Below are 24,880 nucleotides of genomic sequence, written 5' to 3'. Positions count from 1 at the left end.
TATTTAGAGATATGTACATGGGGTGGGAGGTAGTAAATGTAAATGTAGATACACACTCCATAGACAGAATGCGGGCTGTCTCAGAAGGCAAGAGAGAGAGAGCCATGAGTCACTTATTTTGTAACTTTCATTCTTCTTTTTCTTTTCTTTGTTTTTTGGGTTTTGTTTTTTGTTCTTTGTTTTTTTTGCTTTCCCATTTTTCTTTGGCTTTCAACGGTTTGCTTTACATGTCTAGGTATGGACCTCTTTGTGTTTATCCTACTAAGATTTTGTTGACCTTCTTGGATCTCTAGATTAATGTTTTTCATCAGATTTCAGAAGCTTTTAGCCATTGATTCTTCAAGTTTTTTGTTTGTTTTGTTTTGTTTTGTTTTACCCATATCTCTGTTTAGACTCCTTTTAAAGATATGCTGGTATACATAATACTGTTCTATAGATTTTTGGAGCTTGCTCACACACACATGCACACAAACACGCTCTCTTTTTTTTCTCCTTCATTGTTTTTAATCTCTGTTCTTTGGATAATTTCTATTTACCTGTCTTCAGGCTCAGTGTATGGCAGTTTCTGTTTTGTTTTTTTGCCAACTCAAATATGCTGTTTAAACCATATGCTGAGTTTTTTATTTCTGTTCTTAAAATTTTCAGTTGGTCCTGTTTTTATAGTTGCTGTTTCTTTATAATAATGCACTGTTGTTTGAGTCAGTGTCATCTTCTCATCTAGTTCTTTGAATATAGTTTTTCAATCCATTATTGTATTTATGGGATCTGCTTTAAAAGCTTTGCAAAATTTAACAGCTGAGCCCACTCAGAGACAGTTTCTTCAGACTGTATCAATTTCTGAGTGTAGGTGTTCTCTTTTTCTTTGTTTATCAAATAATCTTTTGCTTAAAACTGTCCATTTTAGCTTCAGTGACTATCAAGACATTCTGAAGTGACTAAATTCCAGAAGTTATGTCCTTACACAGGCTGGAACTACTGTTAGTCAAAAAAAGTACCTCCTCAAAAAAAGTGACTTTTCTTTTTTTTTGGACAACAGGTACCTTCTCCTGAGAAGGAGGAGAAAGAAAAAGAGGCCAAAAAACAAAGCAAAACAAATAACTGTCCATTTTACAAAATATGGTGTAGCAAAGTTGGATTCTGATTTTTTTCCCCTGGAATTTGTCTTGTTGTTGGCTATTTTGTTTTTTATAATTCACTTGGACTTAATCTCAGGAATTTATCTCTCCTGCTCTGTACAGCCACTATTTCTGCTCTGTGGCTTTTTGTCTTTTGCATAGATTTCAAAGGGGTTGCCTCTATGGCTACAGAATTTCATGGTCAACCAGTGGTTGTTCAGTCAGGATTTTTACCAGAGCACCGACACGGCTTCCCTCTTGGGACTTTTTGTTTGTTTGTACACAGCCTTCTTACCAGCCAGTGATATGTTAGAGAACTTTGTTTTCATTTTCTTCATGTTTCTTTTATTTCCTCCAGGCTCTCCTCTAGACTCTTGAATATAGATATTTTGTTGTAACTGTTTTAATGTTGTTTTTCTAGTTTTGTCATCTGCATCATTTCTGATTCTATTTGTTTTGATAGATTTTTTTTTTCTCCTTATTATAGGTCATTTTCTTGCTTCTTTGAATGCCTGGCAATTGTTATTAGATGCCAGGCCCTGTGGGTTTTGTTTTGTGCTAGATAATATATATGTAGAATATTTGCCCACTTTTTCTAAGGGACATAATTATGTTTGATCCTTTCAAGACTTCTTTTTAAGATTTGTTTAGTAGACCAGGGCAGCATTTAGTCTTAGTATTTACCCCAATACTAAGATAATACCATTCTTTGTGCTTTTCTTGATGCCCTGTGAATTACAAGATTTTTCTGGTCTGGCTCATTGGAACACAAAGTATTCCCAGCCCTGTCTTTATTCCAGAGATTACTCTCTCTTCTCTTTCCATTCTTTCCCCAGTGTTAGGTGATTTGTTCACATGTACATGCTCTTTTGTACTCAGCTGAAGAGTTGATAGGGTCTTTCTGCAGATTTCTAGAGTTCACTCTCTCTGTGCATCTCTGATACCATGCTTGTAAAATCTAGCCACCTTGTCCTCTTAGAGTCCCAGCTCCTTTTCCTCAAGTCAGGAACATCACCAGGTTCTGTCTAGGTTCCCTCCCCATCCTACTGCCTGGCAGGCAGCAATCTGGGACAATCTTAAGGCTCACCCTGTAAGTTACCCCTCTCACAGATTACTGCCCTGTTCTGCCTGACATCCAGCATCTGAAAAGCATCATTTTATATATTTTATGCAGTTTTTTTAGTTTTTTTCAAGTGGGAGCTTCAGTCTTGTTCATCTTGGCTCAGCCATGCAGTCTTGTTTTTTAAACACCTTTGTAATAGTATGATTCCTGTACAGTAAACTACATATTTCAGATGTTCAGCCATACAATCTTGAATGCAGAATCCATATAATTTTTTATTTTACCTCAATATTCAACACCAAAATAACATAGCCTGTATTTTAGTGAGTCACCCTTTTTGAGTCTTGCCAAAGCTTTCAACCTATTGTTCTCATAGAAACAACAGTCCTTTAATTTCCTACTGTTACCTTATTGATTTTTTTAATCAGACCTTGCACAAACTAGCATTGGATCTGTCACAGCTTACTTTTGATACATTAAAATTTCACTTGCTCTAAGTAGGACTGAAAATAAAGGTGAGAGTAAGACCTGCCTGCCAAAGTGATCAGCGTACCATGGATACCAATTGTTGATTTTCCAGAAATATCACTTAATTCACTTTATTGATTAAAGGAAAATGTTACTGCATGTACATAGTAGAAATAGAAGGTGCTGTCCAGAGATGACACTATCAGTTAACACTTTGTCTCATCTGTCACCCCAGCATCAAACAAAAATTGAAAATTAATCTGTACATCAGTAGATTCAACTACTAGTTCATAGGAAATACAGAAAATAGAAGAGTGTTGTCTGACTGAATCCTCATCATTTAAGTCCAGAATGTGGGAAATTGTATAGAACAGATGACCCAGTTTATTCAATAATTAAATGGCACATAATATGAACAAGTGGATGTAAAAACACAAATTTAAAATACTGGATATGAAAATATCTTCATGGATATATATTTAGTGAATAAAATACACTTTAGACTGTTGAAGAGGCAGTTAGTGAATTGGAATATAATACTGCAAAATTTACCTAGGCATAGAAGATAATAAAATGACATTTCTGATATGTGGGGGATTGTTTGAAAGACTTCATAAGTCCTTTACATAGGATTTCAAAAGAAAAGACAAGTATTGAAAAGAAGAATTCATGAGAGAACTGAAGTTTTATAAAATTGGTTAAAAAAATAGAATGTTCAGATTGTAAAGACTTAATGATTGTTGAGTAGGTTAAGAAAAATGTTTCATATCTAGACATACCATAGTCAAAGTGCAGAGTATCAGAGACCATGAGAAAGTCTCTCAAAAGCAATAAAAAAAGGAGACACTATTTGTTTAGTGATAGGAAAATAATTTGAAAATTATTAGTTCTTATTAAGAACTAAACTTAATGAAAGTAGTGACAACAGGAAAAATTTCAACAGTTTGGAGAAGATGAAAAATGAATTATCTTTTATTTTCTAGTTGAATTTTTCATCTTAAGACTACCGTGAAACAATTCAGAATCATGTTTTCAGAGCTATTCTTATATAATATAATGATATAATTTATTCTGAGTAAACTGTCATTCTTTTATTTTAATCTTCTTACTTCCTAACATTTCATCTTGGACCTAACCTATGGGTCAGGTTGATAGTTAGAATGTGAATATAAATTAAATATATTTTTATTTGAAAGTTAATATATCCTTGACATTCAGTTTTTAATGCTACTTATGCCTAAACTTCTGTTAATGGTAAAATATTAATGAGTAATGCAGGTTAGACGATAGCTATGTCACCTGCTCTGTATGAGACACTCAGTGATATAATTCCTTGTTATGTATTTTGTCGCTATTTTCACTAACTGATAATGCAATGAAAGAGATGAAAAATATTTCCAATTTTATAAACTTAGTACATTTAAAAAAATTTTTTTATTGTGTTATAGTCATTTTACAATTTTGTGTCAAATTCCAGTGTAGAGCAAAATTTTTCAGTTATACATGAACATATATATATTCATTGTCACATTTTTTTTGCCGTGAGCTGCCATAAGATCTTGTATATATTTTTAATGCACTTTAAATAACACTGGTCATCTTGAAATAATTCACTGAAAGATTTGGATTTAGTTAGCAAATAAGAGAGTTTCAACTTTTTGGGTCTACATTTAAACATTTTTGCCTCTCAGAAGCCTTCCTGGACCTGTTCTGTTCCCCTCCATCATTTTCCATGCTTCTGTGTTCCCCATACTGCCCTGTAATAACATATAACACTCTTTAAGGTAATATTTATTTTAATCATCTTTCTGTAAGCTGTGGTCTCTAGTCTTAAGTTCTTGTTCACAGTCTAATCAAGGATACAGTGTGACTCTTCAGTAACTCCTTTCAGCTGTCCCTTTCTCTCATAGGCTTTTCCCCCCAATCTCTAGGAGTTATTCTGTTTTGGAAAATGTAATTTTTTTAGCCAAACATTAGTGACAAAATTGGTTGAGACATGAATTTATTGTGTTCTGCAATTTAAATAGCAGACTTTCCTGGCGCTCGTAATTATTTCTCACTGTACAGCTCTCATGAGATTTCTTGTATAAAAGAGATAATTGTCTGTATCAAAACATACATATTAGCCACAGATTATTCTCTGAAATTTGTATTGCAGTATTTTAATTTAGTCTTCTTCCTTACTGAGAAAGCATCTATAAAGGCAGTACACAAAACATTTAATTAAAATTCACTAGAGATAAATTTCATTTTGTTGTAAGCAGAAAATAATTTGAATTCCATCTGCCAAGAAAGTAATTCAAAACAAAATCTTAAGTCCTGATATTAAATTAAAGGCACACTAACTGTGAAGGTCAGTAAATTAGATAAGTTTTCATAGAAGTGAATATAATTATTCTTTTATGCTGTAAAAAAGAGCTACAACAAAGGATTAATTGCCCCAGAATTATTCTTTTCTGGTTTTTTCTTTCTGTCTTTCTTTGAGTTTGCAAGTAAAGTATATTGGGACTTCATTTGTAGTTGTTCATTTCAAGGCCCCTGTATTAGAACTATGGAAGTTATTAGGTCATCATATGATTGTCTTTATACTTTTCCTCATGTCTTACTAACTTTTTTGCCCACTACTTTAATCTTTGCTTTGGAAACTTCAAAACACCTGCAACTAAACATTATCTTTCTAAATGTAGTGGGGCCATTGGAAATAGAGATTAAGGAGTTAAAAAGAAATTTAATATGAAAACCAAAGATTGGAGGACTCTTAAACGTATGAAAAAAATATCTGTATATCAAAAGATACAATCAAATCAGGGACTATTTAGAAATAAACTCTGCGTTTTTATTTTATACTTCATCTGCTTAAATAGAATGTTAGTTCCTAGTAGGCAGGAAAGCCATATCTGGTAATAAGAGGATATGCTGCAAATCATAGAAGAACTGAAACTTCATTGGAGCTTGGAAGAATAATCATTGTAGGTAATTAGAGTAGAATGAGGGCACTGTATGCATAAGGATGACCACAGACATGTAGTCTGTGCCTTGAGCTGTTTGGACTAAAGAAGAACTCATTCATGGGCCAGACTCCAAGAAGATTGGTCATGGCTAGATTGGTAAGGGCCTTTAATAATAATAACAACTAATAATATTGATTATCTTTTGCCATGTAACAAATTACCCTAAAACTTGGTACATAAACATTATCTTATAGTTTCTATGGATCAGGAATTTGGAAGTAGTCTAGCTAGGTGGTTCTGGCTTAAGTTCTCTCATCAAATTGCGTCAAGACCTTGATTGAGGCTGGAGTCATTTGAAGGCGTGACTGTGGTTGGAGGATCTACTTCTAATGTGGCTTACTCACATGGTTGGTGGCAGAGTTCTCTATAGGGCAGCTAGAATGTCCTCAAGACATGGCAGTTGGCCTTCCTTAAAAAGTGATTCAAGAAAGAGAACAAAGCAGAAGTCACTGCATCTTTTTTGACTTAGCCTCCAAGAGCCAAAATTCATCATCTTTACTGCATTATATTTGTTAGAAACAAGTTACTAAGTACATCCACATTAAAGAAAAGAGGCACTTGTCTCCAAAGGGAATATTAACAGAGAATTTGTGGACATTTTAAAACCAGCACAAAGGAATTCTAATTTTACTGTATAGACCAATTATACATAATATAATTACATGTAGAGAATGATTAATCTAGTAGGGTGCAACTGTACTTCAATATTTTAAAAAACCTAGTAGGGTGGTATCAGCAGGCAAAGTGTATTAGAGCTCCTGAACTCAAATAGCAAAAAAATCACCTAGTAGACAAGGACTGGGATGCCAGGAAGACAAGTTGTATCAAAACATTGAGAGTGCATACAGAGAGGAACCGTGTTCAAAAAACATGAGCTTTTGAGAGTCTTGTAAGTGAGACAAAAAGGCATTAGAAATTAAGCTTAGACATAGAAACGACTATAAAAAAAGATTTTGAACAAGGTTTTCCTACTGAAATAAAGCTAAGCCTTTATATTCTCTAGCCTTGGGATTAGCCATCTATAATCTCAATACCAATGGTAATGATAATACCAATGGTAATGAATGGATGATTGAGCTATGTATTATGCAGTTACCATACTTAGTAGTCACTGTAGTTTTAATCAGAATGCCATATCTATTCATTTTGTCCTTAACTTACTTCCCTGAAATTGTGCAATAAAAACCTCAGCCTAGGTTTGTTTTATGTTTTTGTTTTTAGGGTTGGGTTTTACAAGGGTAATGCAGCAGAGAATAAGTGTAATAGATCTCTGGGAGATGACTACTTGGTAGGACTGACAGAACTAAAATGATATGATTTGGGTGTTTTGTGGTGGTGTTTTGTTTTTAGAGGGGCGCTATTTTATTTTGTTTTATTTTTGCTGTTATCATTTGTTTTTATTTGGACAGCCCAGTGGAAGACAAAGTATATGAACTTGCAGTTGACAGAGGTGGAAATTTATATAAAATAGTAGAACAATATGAAGTGCTAGGCAAGGATGTGAAATGCTATATGGAGAAATTTGTTAATGTAGGTGAAGATGCATATTCCTTCTCACCCAGTAAATTTCACTTCTAGGTATAAAAGCAGTGTTTCACAGACTTTTGACCATGTCCTACATCAAATACACAGAAATTCCAAGAAAAAATATTTGCCTACTCCATGTGAAGCATTTTAGTGTTTTCTATCCTGAATACTTTTATGTTTTTGTTGCCACTCTTTAAATTTATTCCATAATGTACTGATACATAGTGATGCACTGTTTGAAAAACAGTGCCCTGGGGAAACTCTTACACATGTGCACAAGGAGACATATACAAGAATGTTCACAGCATTCACTGTTAATAAAAGCAAAAACCTGAAAACAACCTAAATGTCTGCCAGTGAAAGAATGTATAAGTAATTTGTAGTTTATAGAAAGGAACACTGAACGTCAGTTAAAGTTAATATATTGGAACTAGAGCTATATGAATCAGTATGTATAAATTGCAAAACATGGTTTGTGGAAAAAGCAAGTTGGAGAGGATACCTGCAAGGTAATAAATGTATATAAACTTTCAAAATATGTAAAGCTATACATACGAAGTTAAAGCATAAAGGTGCAGCTGTAAATGATAGTCATTGAAACAAGGATAGTCATTTACTCTTAGAGAGGAAGATGTATTAGTAAGTGGTATATAGAAAGGTTCAACTCTAATACTTCTTTTTTTAACTGAGCAGTAGATACATATATATTCTTTATACTGTCTATAACTTTTTTATGTCTGAAATTTTTCTTATTTAGAAAAAAATGTCCTTGGGCCATTCACATTCAGTATTTTAAAGGTCAAGTAACATTCTTTCACAGATGTTGTAAACCTGCTTTTTATATTGTATTATCTGTGTATGTCTAGACTAATGACAAAAGATGTAACAGTGAACATTTATGGGAAGTTTAGTAGGTATCACACATAATTCTGAGTATTTTATTTTTATTAAGTGAGTTTATTCTCACAGTAACTGTGAGCTCTAGATACAGTTAAGAGGGAAGTAACTTGCCTAACGCCACACAGCTAGAAAACAGCAGAGCCAGGATTTGAACTTAGGAGGTCTAACTCCAAAGTCTGTATCATTAGCCTCTGTGCTGTAGAATCTCTCCATGAGAAAAAGATACTTAAAAAAAAAAGTAGGATAACCAAAGACAGTAATTGATAGTATGGTTTTGAAAGAGAAAGTTTCTCACTTTTTTATTCTTTAAGCAATGACAGGGACTTAGAAGGAACTAAGATTTCTTACAGCAGAGAATTAAATATTAGAATGCCAGCTCCCATTTTATCACAAAAGAGAAGCTAAGAAAATCTCCTTGACGGATGATTGCCTTGTGGAAATTGGAGAATTAAAAATCACCTAAAATTTTAACTTATTCATGTATGATAAATCAGAAGCTTTTAAGATTGATCTACAAGAGAAAGTTAGGATTTACCTTATTACAGAATTTTTTTAGCAGAGTTAATAACCTATGAGAAGGTAAGTTAAAGACATTAACATTGTATTTGTTCATAGTTCACAGATTTTAGAGCAGAAATAATCCCAGGAGGGTTATAGTAGATGCTTATGGAGAGGTGAAAAGCCATATGGGCACCGAGCCAGAAACCTGACTTTTGGGGTTGGTTCTGCTACCAGTTCATATAGTTTAGTCACCAAGATTGTTTCATTATGACTATATGTGAATTATTCTTTCCCCAGGGCAATTGCTTCAAGGTCTTGGACATAACTTCTATACATTTTCAAATAATACAGGCTTCTACAGTTTTGCCTCATAGATACTAATGTGTGTCTTGTTCATAAAAATTCTTTTCTTTTAATTCTTTAGATGTGTACTAGCTTAGAATGAGTCACAGTTATTTAGAGAAACAATTTTTTAATTCTACATTCTTCCATATTTGGATATGGATACTCTGGTTTCCTCAGAAGTTTTAGCATGTTTATTGATCTCATAATAATTGTGAGGCTTTCAGAACGCTCTAAATGACATTTTCTAGTCCAATGAAAATAGAGCAGTTGAATCAAAATAAGATGATTTCCAGAAGCATTGTTTTCCAGCTTGGTATTGGTAGTTTTTATTTTTTAGAAGCCATGTAAAAAATTGAAGATAATTCACGTTGGAGACCTTTGAGAGTGCAGATATAAATATAATATTTTGACAATATGTATTGCTTGCTGCAAATCTGTATGAAGTACATTCTAGTTCTGAATATTAATCAGAGGTCTGTCTTTTTTTGACTCCTCTAGTGATGCTATTGCTGAGATTAGAGCCATTTGTATTGAAGAAATTGGAGTATGGATGAAAATGTATAGTGATGCCTTTCTAAATGACAGTTATCTAAAATACGTTGGCTGGACTCTTCATGACAGGGTAAGTTACTCTGTTCTAGGCTTTGATAGAAGATATGCTTGTCTTAATCTTAATATTAGTAATTAAGATGGCCATAGTTGGTTTTTCTCAAAAGTTGTAATAATATGGGAATTTAAGATGATACAGCTGAATACTCTTTACTTGTGGCCATGATGAAACTTAAGACATCAACCCATGTGCGAAGACCCTGTCTTACTTAGTTGTAATGGTCTTAGACCAAGATTGGCAATCTGGTACATCTAAATGTTAGGCGATTGTAGTATCCCAAGAAGCTAATTATAATCTTTTCCTAGTTTGGAATCAAAAGAGATTCCTTGTTTCTCTTAATATATTAAAACTAAACTTTTTTGTTTTAAATTCTCTAAGGTCATATGACAGTAGAGTGTTTTGTAAGAGTTGAATGTTTTGTTGGATTCTAGGATATTTGATCTGAAAATCTGTTTACACTTCCATCCTTTTAGAAGAGGCTCTTACTTTAAAAGGAAGTATACATTATCGAGTCCTGAATATGTAATCCTTTAAATAACCAAGGGTAGGAATGATAACATATTGGAATTTTTATATTGAATGACCCAACATTCTATACTCGAATTGCCAGATGTTCACACACACAAAAAGAAATCTTACAACAATTTCTTTTGGGTTGTTATATTCCATTATTTGAATTGTTAAAAGAATTGTAGCTATTAGAAGACATTTTATCTTTCTAAATGCAATTATATTCTTAGACTTTTAAGGTAGTTTTGGTCTAAGACTTATTTTCTATATGTTACCATTATCAGCCTGTAGAGCATTTACTTTTTAAATAGCAGTAGGCTAAGTATTATCAAAGATGTTTAGATAACTACACAATCACATAAGTTAAAATAAGGTCCTAAGGGAATTTTACAGGCCATTTTTACTATAAGAGAGTGTTCAGAGTGTAGGAGGATCATCACAAGTTGTTTGGTCAACTTCGCAATTACTTATTTTTAATTGATGATTAAAGAAGGTTCCTGTTTCCCACCTCATTTGAAGGCAAATCAAGTTAGCATGTACATAGTGAATTTTTTCCTGAATATTTATCTTCCCTAGCAATTCATAACCTTTTCTCTACACTAATAAATCCCAAGCTTGATATTGTTTTCTTTCTCTAATCCTCAAGCCTTTACATCTAGCCTCATCTCAGATATGTCCAATTATATTTTACTACAGTATAAAAGAATGTAGAATTTTACCTTGTGCCCTCGTGCATGTGAATACACACTACTAAATCCAACAAGGCAAACTTCTTGGAATAAGTTTAAAGTCCTTCATTTTTATTCCCCACCACTACCATATCAGTTTTCCTCCTCTCCCCACCTCCCTAATAGAGTATTGTACTAAATTTAAATAAGAAAAACAGTTACCAGTTTTAATAGAACTTATGTATGTCCACAAATTCTGGAAAAACACTGATTTGATGTGGCTTGCCAGAAAATAAACAACCATAATTTAAAAATAAGTCACTAAACTGTGTGTTTGTTGAAATCCTCTGTCCAGATAAAGGAGATAGATTTCTCTTGTATGTTGTTGATAAAATGATTTAAAGAGTACTGTTTTCATTAGAATAATTTTATAAATCTCTCCTATCACCTCCAATTACTTTATGTAGAAAAGGCTGTAAGTATTAAATATTTCTTTCTAAACTTTCTTTTTTGTCATTCCCACTCTAATCATCTTGTACTTTTTTCCTCTGAGGACAAGTGATTTCCTTTCTTTCCTTTTAATCACCTAGTTGAAATTGCTCCTTGTATAGGCTATGGACTCTGTCTTTATACTCACCCTGTGCCGTTTCAAGTAATAAAACTTCTTATGTCTTTTTTTAATATTACATTTTAATTATCAATTTCATTTTTCCAGCTTTACTGAGATATAATTGACATTTAATATTTTATTAAGATGTACAGTATAATGATTTAATATTCTTTTTGTCTTGATTTTAGATTATTAGAAGTTATAACCTAGTCTACCCTCCTAAAAATAAGAAACTTTTTTTAATACTGCCAATTTGTGTAAGTTTTAAAGTATAAGTTTTTGGTCTCTAGAAAGGCAAACAGTCTCTAACAACTAAAGGAGTTATTAGAAATTCAGTTTCTAAATTTCTACTCATCGGTTTTAACTGACATTGAGGTTGAAACAGAATATGTCTAATTTAAATATAGCTTTAGTAATCTCTATACATGGGCCAAGTATCTTAATCCCTTTTGGTGTTTATGCTCATGACACCGGATTACCTTCCTCTGTCCTTTCCAGTTTGTAAATATGACTCTGTACTGTTTTTGCTTTTAGCTTACGTGTACAGTTCTACTTTCTTGCATATGCTTGATTCCTTATATCACAGTCTCTGCAGTGCTTGCAAGGGATTTATTTTCAGTCAGTCCATCCCATTTCCTTATCTTTATGTTCACTCATCCCACACTCTGTTTCTCTTAAGTTCACCAAAAACCTTCTTTTAGTTCTGTATATGTCAGGCAAATGATCTGTTGTTGCCTGTCACCAGAAGTAGAAGTTTGAACACTTATGCCCACTGCATATTGATTACCAAGGAAAACATAAAACATTCAAGCACTGGATGGAACAATGCTTTACTCACATGGAGAAGGGACAGAGCAATGTCAGCTTCAGTAGTGTCAGTCTCCCATGGTCCAGTAGTCAACACAGAGCAGTTACCCTGCATGTACTCATCTTGTGCCACAGAACTAAGAACCTTATTCCTTCCTCTCAGGGAACAGATTTAGTAGAGGGGTTGGCCAGGTGCTGTATGATGCACACACTTAAGCAGAACAAAGAAGACTCATTGAGTCTAAAACAGGAATGATACTTCCATACAAGGTGATAAACCCAGCACAGGCTATGACGACTCTTATCCCTTGATAAGAAAATGCTCCAGGCCAAAGGCCTTTTCTTATGCAGCCCAGTAACGGTCAAAAGACTGTATATAGGAGACTACCTTTCCTAAGAATCTGTGCCTCACTCCTACTCAGCCACTGACATGGCAGATAAAGCATATCAATTAGTCCTTTGCAAAATCATGCTACTTTAAAAAAAAATGACTCAATGAAGAAATCCAAGAGGAAATCAAAAAACACCTCAAGATGAATGAAAATGAAAATACATGTTGCCAGAATCTATTTGATGCAGCAAAGCAGCTCTCAGAGGGAAGTTAATAGCAATACAGGCCTACCTCAAGAAACAAGAAAAATAACAAGTGATCAGTCTTACCTGCCAGCTAAAGGAATTACAACAAGGCCCAAAGTCAGTAGGAGGAAGGAAATAATAAAAAATCACAAAGAAAATATATATAAAACAGAGACCAAAAAAAAAAAAAAATAGAAAAGGTAAATGAAGCCAAGATCTGGGTTTTTGCAAGAATAAAAAAAATTGATAAGCCTTTAGCCAGGCTCATTAAGAAGAAAAGAGAGAGGCCCACATAAACAGAATAAGAAATGAAAGAGTATTGGCTGAGGAGCCAGTGGGGTGAAGCTACCATCTGTGAGATTATGACTGGACACCTCTAAGTCAGAATTGCACCCAGGTTATGTTACGTTGGCCTCAGATAGGATTTTGGCCTCAGATAGCTCGTCTCGCACCATTCTTGCCCGTGGGTTGCCATGCATGTCCTGCCAGTGTCGAGACCAGGGTCCCATGTGGAGAGCCCTTAGTCCTGGGACACCAGGTGCAGCCAGAAAGGCTGCTGTCCCCTCACCCATCATGCATTTGTGGGGAACGTGGTGCTAAATCATTTATAAACCAGCTCCTTTAGAGGTCAAGGTTTTGTACATAGCAGAGTAGCTCCCTCGTTGTGATCTATTGAAAGTCAGCCCTTGACAGAAAGAAAGAAAGAAAAAACAGAAAACAGAAAAGGGAAATGAAAGAGGAGTAATTACAACTAATATCACAGAGATACAAAAATATCTTAAGAGAATAGTATAAACTGTTACAGGCCAACAAAATGGACAACCTAGGAAAAATGGGTAAAGTTCTAGAAACAGTCTTCCAGTTGAATCAGGAAGAAATAGACAATCGGGAAAGACCAGTCACTGCTAGTAAAATTCAGTTAGTAATCAAAAAACTGTCAGCAAATAAATGTCTAGGACCCATGGCTTCACAGGGGAATTCTACCAAACAAATAAAGATTACTTACCCTTCTGACACTGCTGGAAAAAATTGAGGAGAAAACTCCCAAATTCATTCTGAGGCCATCATTACCCTGATAATCAGACAAAAGACATTACAAAAAAGGAAAATTGCAAACCAATATCTCTGATGAATACAGATGCAGAAATCCTCAACAAAATATTAGCAAACCAAATTCAACAACTTATAAAAAGGATCACATACCATGATCAACTGGGATTTATTCAGGGACACAAGGATGGTTCAATATCTGCACATTAGTCAGTGTGATACCATATTAACAAAAGGAAGAATATAATAACATGATAATTTCAATAGACAGAGAAAAAGCATTTAACAAAATTCAACATCCATTCCTGATAAAAACTCTCATCAAAGTTGATATTGAAGAAACATATGTTCACATAATAAAGGCCATTTATGACAAAACCATAGCTGACATCATACTCAGTGGTGAAAAACTGAACTTTTCCTCTAAAATCAGCAACAAGACAAGAATGTCTACTCTTGCCCCTTTTACATAACGTAGTATTGGAAATCCTAGCCAAAGCAGTCAAACAAGGGGGAAAAAAGGCATCTAATTGGAAAAGAAATAAAACTTAGACTATTTACAGATGATAAGATACTATATATAAAAAAACCCTAAGATCTCCACCAAAATACTATTAGAACTAATGAATAAATCCAGTAAAGTTACAGGACACAAGATTAATATACAGAAACCTGTTGCCTCTCTATGTACTAGTAATGAAGTATCAGGAAGAGAAAGGAAGAAAACAATTCCATTTAAAACTGCATCAAAAAGAATACAATACTTAGGAATAAATTTATGATTAGTTAGCAAGGAGATAAAAGACCTATACTCCAAAAATTATAAAACATTGATGAAGGAATTTGAAGATGATACAAAGAAAGATATTCTGTGTTCTTGGATTTGGAAGAATTAATATTATTAAAATGTCCATACTACCCAAAGCAATCTACAGGTTTAATGCAATTCCTGTCATAAAAAAACCCATGACATGTTTCACGTAACTAGAACAAATAATCCTAAGATGTATATGGAGCCACTAAAGACCCTGAATAGTCAAAGCAATCTTTAGAAAAAAAGAACAAAGCTGAAAGTATCATGCTCCTTGACTTTAGACTAGGCTACGAAGCTAGAGCAATCAAAATAGTATGGTACTGGCACAAAAACAGATACATAGATCAGTGGAACTGAATAGACAGCCCAGAAATAAACCCATGCACATATAGTCAATTAGTCTACAACAAAAGCAAGCATGTACAGTGGGAAAGAGACAGTCTCTTCCATAAATGGTGTTGGGAAAACTGTACAGCTAAATGTAAATGAATGAAATTAGAATGCTTCCTCACACCATATACAAAAATAAAATCAAAATGGGCCAAAGACCCAAATGTAAGAACAGAAACCATAAAACTCATAGAAGGAAACACAGGTAGAACAGTCTTTGACATAAATCATAGCAATATTTTTTGATCTGTCTCCTAAGGCAAAGGAAACAAAAGCAAAAATCAACAAATGGGACTTGATTAAACTTAAAAGCTTTTTCACAGCAAAGGAAATCATCAACAAAATGAAAAGGTAGTCTACTGAATGGGAGAAAATATTTACAAACTACCTATCTAATAAGGGGTTAATATTCAAAATATATTAACAGTTCATACAGCTCAATATAAAAAAAAAATAATCTGATTTTAAAATGAGCAGAAGACCTGAATAAACATTTTTCCAAAGAAGTCTTACAGATGGCAGATAGGCCCATGAAAAGAAGCTCAGCATTGCTAAACATCAGGGAAATGCAGATCAAAACCACAATGAGATATCACTCTACACCTGTCTGAATGGCTGTCATCAAAAACAGCAAAGGTAACAAATGTTGGCAAGGATGTGAAGGAAAGGGAATCTTCGTACACTGTTGGTGGGAATGTAAATTGATGCAGCCACTGTGGAGAACAGTATGGTGTTTCCTCAAAAACATAAAAATAGAATACAATATGATCCAGCAATTCTACTCCTTAGTATATGTCCAAAGAAAACGAAAACACTAATTTGATAAGATAAGTGCACTCCAGTGGTCATAGCAGCATTATTTACAATAGCCGAAGTATGGAAGCAACCTAAGTGTTCAAGAGATGAGTGGATAAAGTGTATATATATATATATATGAGTGTATATATACATATGAGCGTGCGCGCACACACACACACACACACTGGAATACTACTCAGATATTAAAAAAAATGATAAAATGTTGCCTTTTACAACAACATAGATGGACCTGCTGGAGGGTAATATACTTAGAGAAATAAATCGGAGAAAAACAAGTGTTGTATGTTATCACCTATATATCTAAAAAATGAAATGAATGAGACATAACCAACAGACTTAGAGAGAAACTAGTGGTTACCTTTAGGGAGCAGGAGTAGGGAGGGGCAGGAGGTGGTAGGGGATCAAGAGGTACAAACTACTATGTATAAAATAAATAAGCTAAAGGGTTATAGTATACAACACAGAATATAGCCAATATTTTATAACTTTAAAGTATAAATCTGAAAATACTGAGTCAGTATTTTGTACACTTGAAACTAAATCAACTATACTTCAATAAAAAATTAAAACAAAAATAAGGAATTCCTTTGCCATGACTATCCACATGACGTATGTTTTTTCCTTCCCAGGGAGGAAGCTCTGCCATAGTTACTTTCCCCATACAGGGAATTCATTAATAGTCCAGTTTTTTCATTGCCATTTGCCTGACCAGATGTCTAGGTCATTGGCAACAGCTCATGAGCTGGTGAAAAATGTATCAAGAAATGGCAGTAGGAGTGGTCTGCATTGCCATCACCACATCGGAGAGCTTAGTCTGTCGGAATGCCCATATCTGATAGTCGAAAGATGGCCAACCATTGGCCAGGTGGTGGCTGTGGCCCAGCAGACCTCATCTGCCTTTGGTTTCACTGAGCTGTCAGTAAACTGTGCTATACTGCCAGCGGGCTCATCTTTGAATCTTGGGCCCCAGTTTCCATTTTGTGATGAAGTATATTGAGCCTTTCCAATTTTATCAGTAGGCTATGTAATTACCCAAGTGAAAATAGACAGTTCAGGCTGCAGTATCATTACATGTGGCACCCTGGCCATAACATGCTTCGTTTTCTCCAGTGCCTAATTGTAAGGAAATACCATTCAGAAAGGTTGGGCTGGGTCACAGCTTCTGGAAGTTTGCGTATCCAGAATCCAAAAACCCAGTGCACCACAGTGGCAGTTTCCTTCTGCCACAGACTCCAGTTTGTGTGTGTGTGTGTTGATGGGGGGGTTGCAGAAACCCGCACTCCTTTTAGGCTTGAGAGGCTACACAACAGTTCTTGTAGCTCTTAATATGTTTTCGAAAATAATTTTGCAAAAATGTTGATAAATATGCCCAGCCCCCCCAAAAAATTATTTTCTTCCTCTATGTTTCTTTCTGTTTTCATATTTTAAATATTCAAACAAAAATATTAATCAACTGTGGGTTAGACAATGTGTTAAATAGCATTCAGGTTTGAATAAGATCTTGTGTAATAGGATGACAACAAAGCATTTAGGTCCTATAATAGAAGTAACTTCAGAGTATAGCAGAACCCCAAAATAGAGAAATTGCAAAAAGGCAACTGGAGTTCTCATGTAAGTTATTGTTAGGTGTTATTGCTAAGTTACTGTAATGTAAGCAGGCCATGTTATAGGTGAAGAACCAAGATTTGGCGGACATCACTGGACAAAGTGAAGATAAAAGTCTGTTAATGTCTTTGTTCTACTTATAATTTGCTATGTGAATTTGGATGGATGGAGTAATTTAATCTTTTGGCCTTAATTTCAAATGTAGAGTTAGACGTAAGGAAACTTCTTATATGCTATGTTAGATCTGGGGTTATGATTTTACCTTGGGTCAGCTGTCTTTAGTCTTTTGCTTATCTGTTGTTGATATCTTGTGATTATAGATATGTATATATATATTACAGAGTAGTTTTGTTGGCTTTCCACCTATCTTGCCTTCAGGAAGACCATGTCTTATTGGCCATCTTACAGAGATTCCGGTTGACTGCTCTTCAACATTGCTGCCCATTACAATTATATGCCCCCCTTGCATCTGATAGTTAAGTGATACTACCTTGTTTCTGCTGTTCTGTGATATCATCTCCATTGCTGCTGGAAGCTAAATTCTGTTTGAGTATCTCCTCTTGCCATCTCTACCCTACAGAAAACAGCCGTTATGGAGCTTCTTAGTAATGCTTTTGCCTCCGTTTTGTCTTTTCCTTATTGCCTTGATAAACAGTATTCTCTGGGTCCTCCTGAGGAACATACTTAACTAGTAGGTCTTCTGAGCTTATACAGCACATCTTTTCTGGCTACTAGCATTGTCCTTAAGGCACTTGCTTCACTTGAGGTTTCTATATTTTTAGCAGGGATAGGGAGGAGGCATGCTATCCTCTAACAAGGAGACATGAAACTTACTAGCAGGCCCACGTGTTCTTGGGAAACGTGGCATTCAAAGTTCTCAGCTACATCCACCCAGTTATTCTTTGGACTTGTACTTCTTTCCTATATGATCCTGATTTTGGCATAGACTGGGATGCAAAGTCTCTTAAATTCTGCCACCCTTAAAATTGAGTTCTAGACTTGGTCTTCAATATGATCAGATCTTTATCTGCAGGAAATAAAAGTCTCTTTAAATGTTGCCAAAGAGGTAGCAAACACTTGATTTAAACTAGTAATTAGCTTGTCATTTTCTTTCTTTAGCATCTCAGTGACAGCCACCCAATTCCAAAGTCCTTAGAGTCCCCGGCTCCCTCAAATGCTTGGCATATTGTACATACTAAGTGCACATCCCCTTTCACCCACAGGTGAATGAGCAAAATGACTGCTATTCTATGTCAGAGACTATCATTAACTTCACCTACCACTAGTAATTGGGTCCTTCCTCATAGTAGTCCATCCTTCAAGTGATCCAACCTCGGAACCCATCACTGAAGTTGACTTCCTAAGACCACTCTTGGAACCAGCTGTTTAGGTTCACATTCCCTAGAAGCCAAGTCTTAATCAGAGATTTTTGTGCTAGTGATACACTGGGGTTGTACTCAGAAGAATCCTGTAAGAAAGTGAGAAAATAGGATAAAGCAAGAAACACACTAACAGAAATGTGGTTTCAGGAGAAGTTTTGTCAGCATCATTTCAAAAGGAGCTTTGCAGAGTAAATTGCTCCTCAGAGATTGTCCTGCCCTGAGGCAAGGAGATTGGGCTTTTTATCCTCCTAAATCATTCCCCACTGGCTATGAGCTTCATCCTGGAGGAGAGAAAGGATGTGGAGAGGAGTGGCAAGGTGGAGCATAGGAATCTTTGTGCCAGGTGGTTATTTTCAGCCACGGTCGATTATTTTCAGCCATGGTCAGTGCTCCGGAGAAAGATCCAGATAGGAGCCATTAGTAGTCAGTATGGGAGCAAGTGGGAAAGATTAGCCTTGTCAATTAGGATTTGTAATCTGGGGAAGGGGCATCAACAGCATGTGCCAGTTACCCATTATGTGCTAGAGACTTTACCAACAAGCATTATCTCATTCAGTGGTATGCTAGAGCTACCTTGAATCAGCTTTCAGGAGAGTGGTTATGCACATCCCTTCACATGTATGAGTTCACTATCATTGGTAGCTTGAAATTGGCCAAGGAGGGAGTATTTACATCACAGAAATCTGGAAAAGCAACAGATCAGGACCCCCCCCCCAAGTTAGTTGTTAAAACTTTTACCAGCATACCCCTGCATTTAAACCTTAGAACAACCTTATGAAGTTGGTATCACTATTTTATAAATGAGTAAACTGAGTATCAGAGTGATTGATATCTTGCCATCTCTCATGTAGCTAGTAAGGTATAGAACTGGAAATCTAGTTTTGTCTGAATCCACAATTTGGATTCCTGCTGTTAAAGCACATTACTTCATTTTGAACATAGAAACTTCATTTTCTTTTGAATTATTTGAGAGAGTTTGGCTAAATATCTAAATGACCCTGAATGCACTTTGACCACCAACATCTTCTATTCCAACTTAATGATTTTGTTATATTTCTCTAGTAAATAGCAGCTCGAGGGCACATCACTCTATGTTGCCTGTTTTAAACGTTCTTACCTTCATCATGTTTTCCTAAGTGTTCTTTCTGAAATGTAAAAAGTATCTGGTAAATGTTTGTTAAATGAATAAATGGTGACCCTTTAATATGAAATTAGGTTTTTCTACAGGAAGGACAAATTAGCATACTCTTCTTTAATTGAAATCATAGGTTAAAAATTCTCTCAAAGTGCCTCAGTATAATGTGGAAAATATTTCATGTTGAATCAGAATTGATATATATTTGAAATAGGTATAGCTTACTCTCAAGTAACTAAGGGGTTTTTAGTGCATTTTTAATTAAATACAGCTGCATTACAGTTGCTTGGTTCCACCTTATGTTGAATTACAATATGAAGTGAATTGAATGGTTAAGCTGAAAATTACTTTAGTCTTCATATAGACTTGAAAATCTTTTCAGCTTCTGTGGTGTGGAATTGATAGCTTCTGTTGTGTTTTTATTTGTATTTCTGAAGCAAGGAGAAGTCAGGCTGAAGTGTTTGAAAGCTCTCCAAAGCCTATATACCAATAGAGAATTATTCCCCAAATTGGAGCTATTCACTAACCGATTCAAGGTGAGAATGCTTAGCTTATTTTATTTTTTGCTTTAAAAATGGTAGTTATAGCTAGTTTAGCAAATGATGTTACCAGAACAAGTGTTTAGTTTATATTCTTTATTGTATATTCTTTAAATGAACGTTTATTACTTAGATGAATGAATGAATCTCTGCTTTGCAAAGGATATTATCAACATGAGTTCTTATTTATTGCCTTCAGTAGAAGGCTCTCCTGCTTAAATAAGATTTGCTTTATATACAACTTGTTATAATTATATTAATTTTGCAAGTTAAGGTTTGTCTCTGTTAGAGAATGCCAGTTGATGAAAAAGATTTTAGATTATAAACATTCATGTTAACACCTCTTTTGTATAAGTAGGACTATGATAATATGGTTTCAAGAGTAAAACTTTACATTTAATCTATCATTAGTCTTCCATGTACTCCCCCAAAGACATTATCTCAGATCTTTCTCAACTTATTTTCTGTCCATGCTTGGTTTGATCTATAACTTTTTTCAGGATCGCATTGTATCAATGACACTTGATAAGGAATATGATGTTGCTGTGGAAGCTATTCGATTGGTTACTCTGATACTTCAGTGAGTATAACATTTGTTAATATTTTAATTTCATCCGTTGATAAATTTATAATTTTTTCCCAGCATTATTGATGTACTTCATATGTATAACTGTAATACATATTTTTATCACTCTAGGTTCTACTTTTACATTTCAGGGTTAAGTTTGAAACAAAATATTTTGTTTTCTCTCTGTTTTTTATTTTGAATATTGTCTGTTTCCTTCATATAAAAGTTCCTTTATGCAATCCAGAGGAATTATCAGTGAAGTTAACATACCTTTCTGTTTAAAAAGAGAGAGATGCTAAATATCACTAAGTATCAGAGAAATGCAAATCAAAACTACAGTGAGGTATCACCTCACAACTGTCAGAATGGCCATCATTCAAAAGTCCACAAATGATAAATGCTGGAAAGGGTGTGAATAAAAGGGAACCTACTTACACTGTTTAGGAATGTAGTTTGGTGTGGCCATTACGGAAAACAAGCTGGAGATTCCTCAAAACACTGAAAATAGACTCAGCATATGATCCAGCAATTCCACTCCTGTACATATATCCAGAGGAAACTCTAATTCAAAAGGATACATGCACCCCAGTGTTCACAGCAACACTATTTATGATAGCCAAGCCATGGAAACAACCTAAATGTCTATTGACATATGACTGGATAAATAAGTTGTGGTATATTTATACAATGGAATACTACTCAGCCATAAAAATAATAAAATGCTATTTGCAGCAACATGGATGGACCTGGAGAATGTCATTCTAAGTGCAGTAAGCCAGAAAGAGAAAGAAAAAAACTGTATGATATCACTTACATGTGGAATCTTAAAAAAAAAAAAAAAAAGACAAACGAACTTATTTATAAAACAGAAACAGATTTACAGACATAAAAAACAAACTTATGGTTACCGGGGGAAAAGGGGTGGAAAGGGATAAATTGGGAGTTCGAGATTTGCATATACTAACTACTATATATAAAATAGATAAACAACAAGTTTATACTGTACAGCACAGGGAACTATATTCAATATCTTGTAGTAATGTATGGTGAAAAAGAATATGAAAACGAATATATGTATGTTCCTGTATGTCTGAAGTATTGTGCTGTACACCAGAAATTGATACAACATTGTAAACTGATTATACTTCAATAAAAATATATTTTTAAAGAAGAGAGAGAGAGAAGCCTTCAAAGGGGATAGGTTTTTCAAATAGGCTTCTTTGGAATGATATAGAAGGAGAAGAAAGGAAATAAGGCATTTAAATAGTGTCGTTATAAAAACTAGGAAGTATCTAAGTGAAAGTATGCAAGTCCTTAACAAAGTCATTATAGATCCTCCCCTCCCTACTTCTTGATGCTATATCTATTATACACCAAACATCATGTATGCTAGGGTCTGTTGTTTCGATCTCTTTTTACCTCTTTCTGCTCTAGTAGCATATTCTTTTTTTTGTGGCTTTATAATGTAGTATATGTTGATGTTATAAATATGGCCTCTAAATGGTTGATTCCTTCTTTTTGCTTTTTCTTTTGAAAATCCACTTAGCTGCTTGTGGATTTTTTTTTCTTCTTTATGAATTTTTTAAGTACTTTTCTCTAATTCTTCAGATACTTTGGTTGAGATTTTAAATACTAGAACTACATTTAATTTTATGATTAATTTAGGAGAGAATGGAATTTTTTATAATTATATATCATTTATACATGAAAGTGATGCATTTCTTTATTCAAATCTCATTAGGTTTAAATAAAGTTTAAATTTTTTCATAACCGTATTGTACATTATTAGGTTAATTCTTAAATACCTTATGGTTTTGTTGTTGTATGATTAGTATTTAGTGTTAAAAATATTTTCTACTTGCTTATTGCTGAGGCAGAGAAACCTTTCATTTTTATGTTGGTCTTATATGTGCAGCCTATAGAACTTTTATCCGTTTTGATAGTTTGTGTTGGATTTACTATGTAGATTATTATATGATCTGCAGATGTTTTTGGTTTTGTCTTCTTTTCTAACCTTAAAACTTTTGTTTTATTCTCTTACCTACTTGCATTGGCCAGGACATTAAGCACTATAAAAATATGACTGGTAGTGGGGTTTTTTTGTTCTTGGTCTAAGAAGGTATCTAAAGTTCTTTATAACTGCAGTTTCTGAGATAGGTCTTTGATATGATAAAAGTTCCTTTGTATTCTCAGTTTTTTGGGATTTTCCTTTCATAAATTGATAAGCTTGAATGAAATTGATTGATCTTTTCTAATGGTAAACCATCCCTGCATTTCTATAATAAATCCTATTTAAACAGACATATTTGTTTTCACTGTTTTGCTTAAATGCAGTGTTATATTTAAGATCTTATTTAGGATTTTCACACCTGTATCATGTGTAAATTTGACATACTTTTTTTTTTGGTTACTTGTACAACTTTGAAATCAAGGTTATATACCATTTGTAAGATACCTTTAATAGCTTTTCACCCTTTTTCTGTACTGAAATAAAGTTTCTATGACAGAGATTAATTTTTCCTTGACATTTTGAGAGAATTCTCTTGTGTAAGCTGTGTCAGTTTTGAGCTTCTTTTGAGGAAAAGGTCTTTGATTAATACTTCTACTTCTTTAGTGGTTATCTATCTATAGTAACTTTTATTTCCTCATGTATTAATTTTGGCTTTTTGTAAGCTTTTTAAAATATATCAATTTCATCACAGTTTTCAACTTTATTATTTTATAGCTCATGATTTTTTTCATAAAACTGTTTCTTTTTTTAATTCCTTTCTCATCATTCATTTTATCTGTATATTCTTTTTCTTGATCAGTCATGCCAGAGGTTTGTCCATCTTACTGTTGCTTTTCAGAGAACTAGCTTCTTTTAGCTGTTTGTTTCTTGCTTTGAATAATCATATTTAAAATAATAAATATACCTTTAAGTGCTACTTTACTAGTCTCCTAAAAATTTGGACATAGTATATTTCCATAGATCTTTAGTGGTAAATATTTTGATTACCTTTATGATTTTCAATTCAATCAATTCAGTACTTGTTTTTGTTCTCCCTGGATCAGATTGTTTAACATGTTGATCGCCCACTGTGGATCTGTGTGTGTTTCCTCCGAGGCCCAAATTCACATTTCACCCCAGTATGACACACTAACAATATATGTGCTTATAATTAATCTGTTTGTTTTTCCAGAACAATTGGAATTGTTTTAAAAAACCATTTCTTTTCTTGTTCTCAATTTGCAACGTCTTTACAGCTTTATTTCTTCTTGGAATTTCATTACTCTGCACAGAATAAATTTGGAATAATTGGATGAAGGAAAGCGTCACCCATATCTGGGTGACAGAGCCCCTAAGGAAACACAACTGTTACTCATATTTGGGTGATGTGGCGATCAGTGTGTTAAAGCTGTTCTATTTTATAGCATTATTTGAGAATGTGTTCTGAGTGTTTGGTAAATAGGTATATTTAAAAATAAATGTCTACCTTGTATATATAGTTATGTATTTATATTCATTACATTGAATTTATTTACTTTGTCATGCAAATTATCAATATCTGCTTATTTTTTGTCTACTTTTTAAGAGGGATGTGTTAACTACTGTTGTTGACTTACCTTTCTTTGTAGGTTGTTGCTTGGTATATCTCAGAATATATATATAGATCAGTACCTCTGTGTTCATGATTTGTACATTTTCTGAAGTATTCACTTTATCCTTACATCCCATTCTTCATTTATGAAGAGTTTTTTCCTTTTCAATTCTATTTTAAAACATGAGGCCTCCTACTTATAGTTTCCTTATTAATTTCACAAGCTTATTGATGCCTTTCCTTGAACAAAAAAATACCCACATTTTACCCACCCATCTGTTTCATT

The 24,880-nt window shown here is 34.1% G+C and overlaps 1 protein-coding gene across 1 annotated transcript in view; it reads left to right on the top strand.

The window, feature by feature from the left end:
- Positions 1-24,880, top strand: part of STAG1 (STAG1 cohesin complex component) — a 326,413-nt gene that overhangs the window by 216,155 nt on the left and 85,378 nt on the right. The window contains exons 10-12 of the mRNA XM_031440349.2: positions 9,429-9,552; positions 20,344-20,442; positions 20,946-21,025. Coding sequence (XP_031296209.2) covers positions 9,429-9,552; positions 20,344-20,442; positions 20,946-21,025 — 303 coding nt within the window. The remainder of the gene's footprint in view (positions 1-9,428; positions 9,553-20,343; positions 20,443-20,945; positions 21,026-24,880) is intronic.

Source organism: Camelus dromedarius, chromosome 2 (genome assembly GCF_036321535.1).
Source record: "Camelus dromedarius isolate mCamDro1 chromosome 2, mCamDro1.pat, whole genome shotgun sequence".
NCBI lineage: Eukaryota > Metazoa > Chordata > Mammalia > Artiodactyla > Camelidae > Camelus > Camelus dromedarius.
Note: the sequence above shows the minus strand (reverse complement) of the source record. Positions and strands in the feature narration are given on the sequence as shown.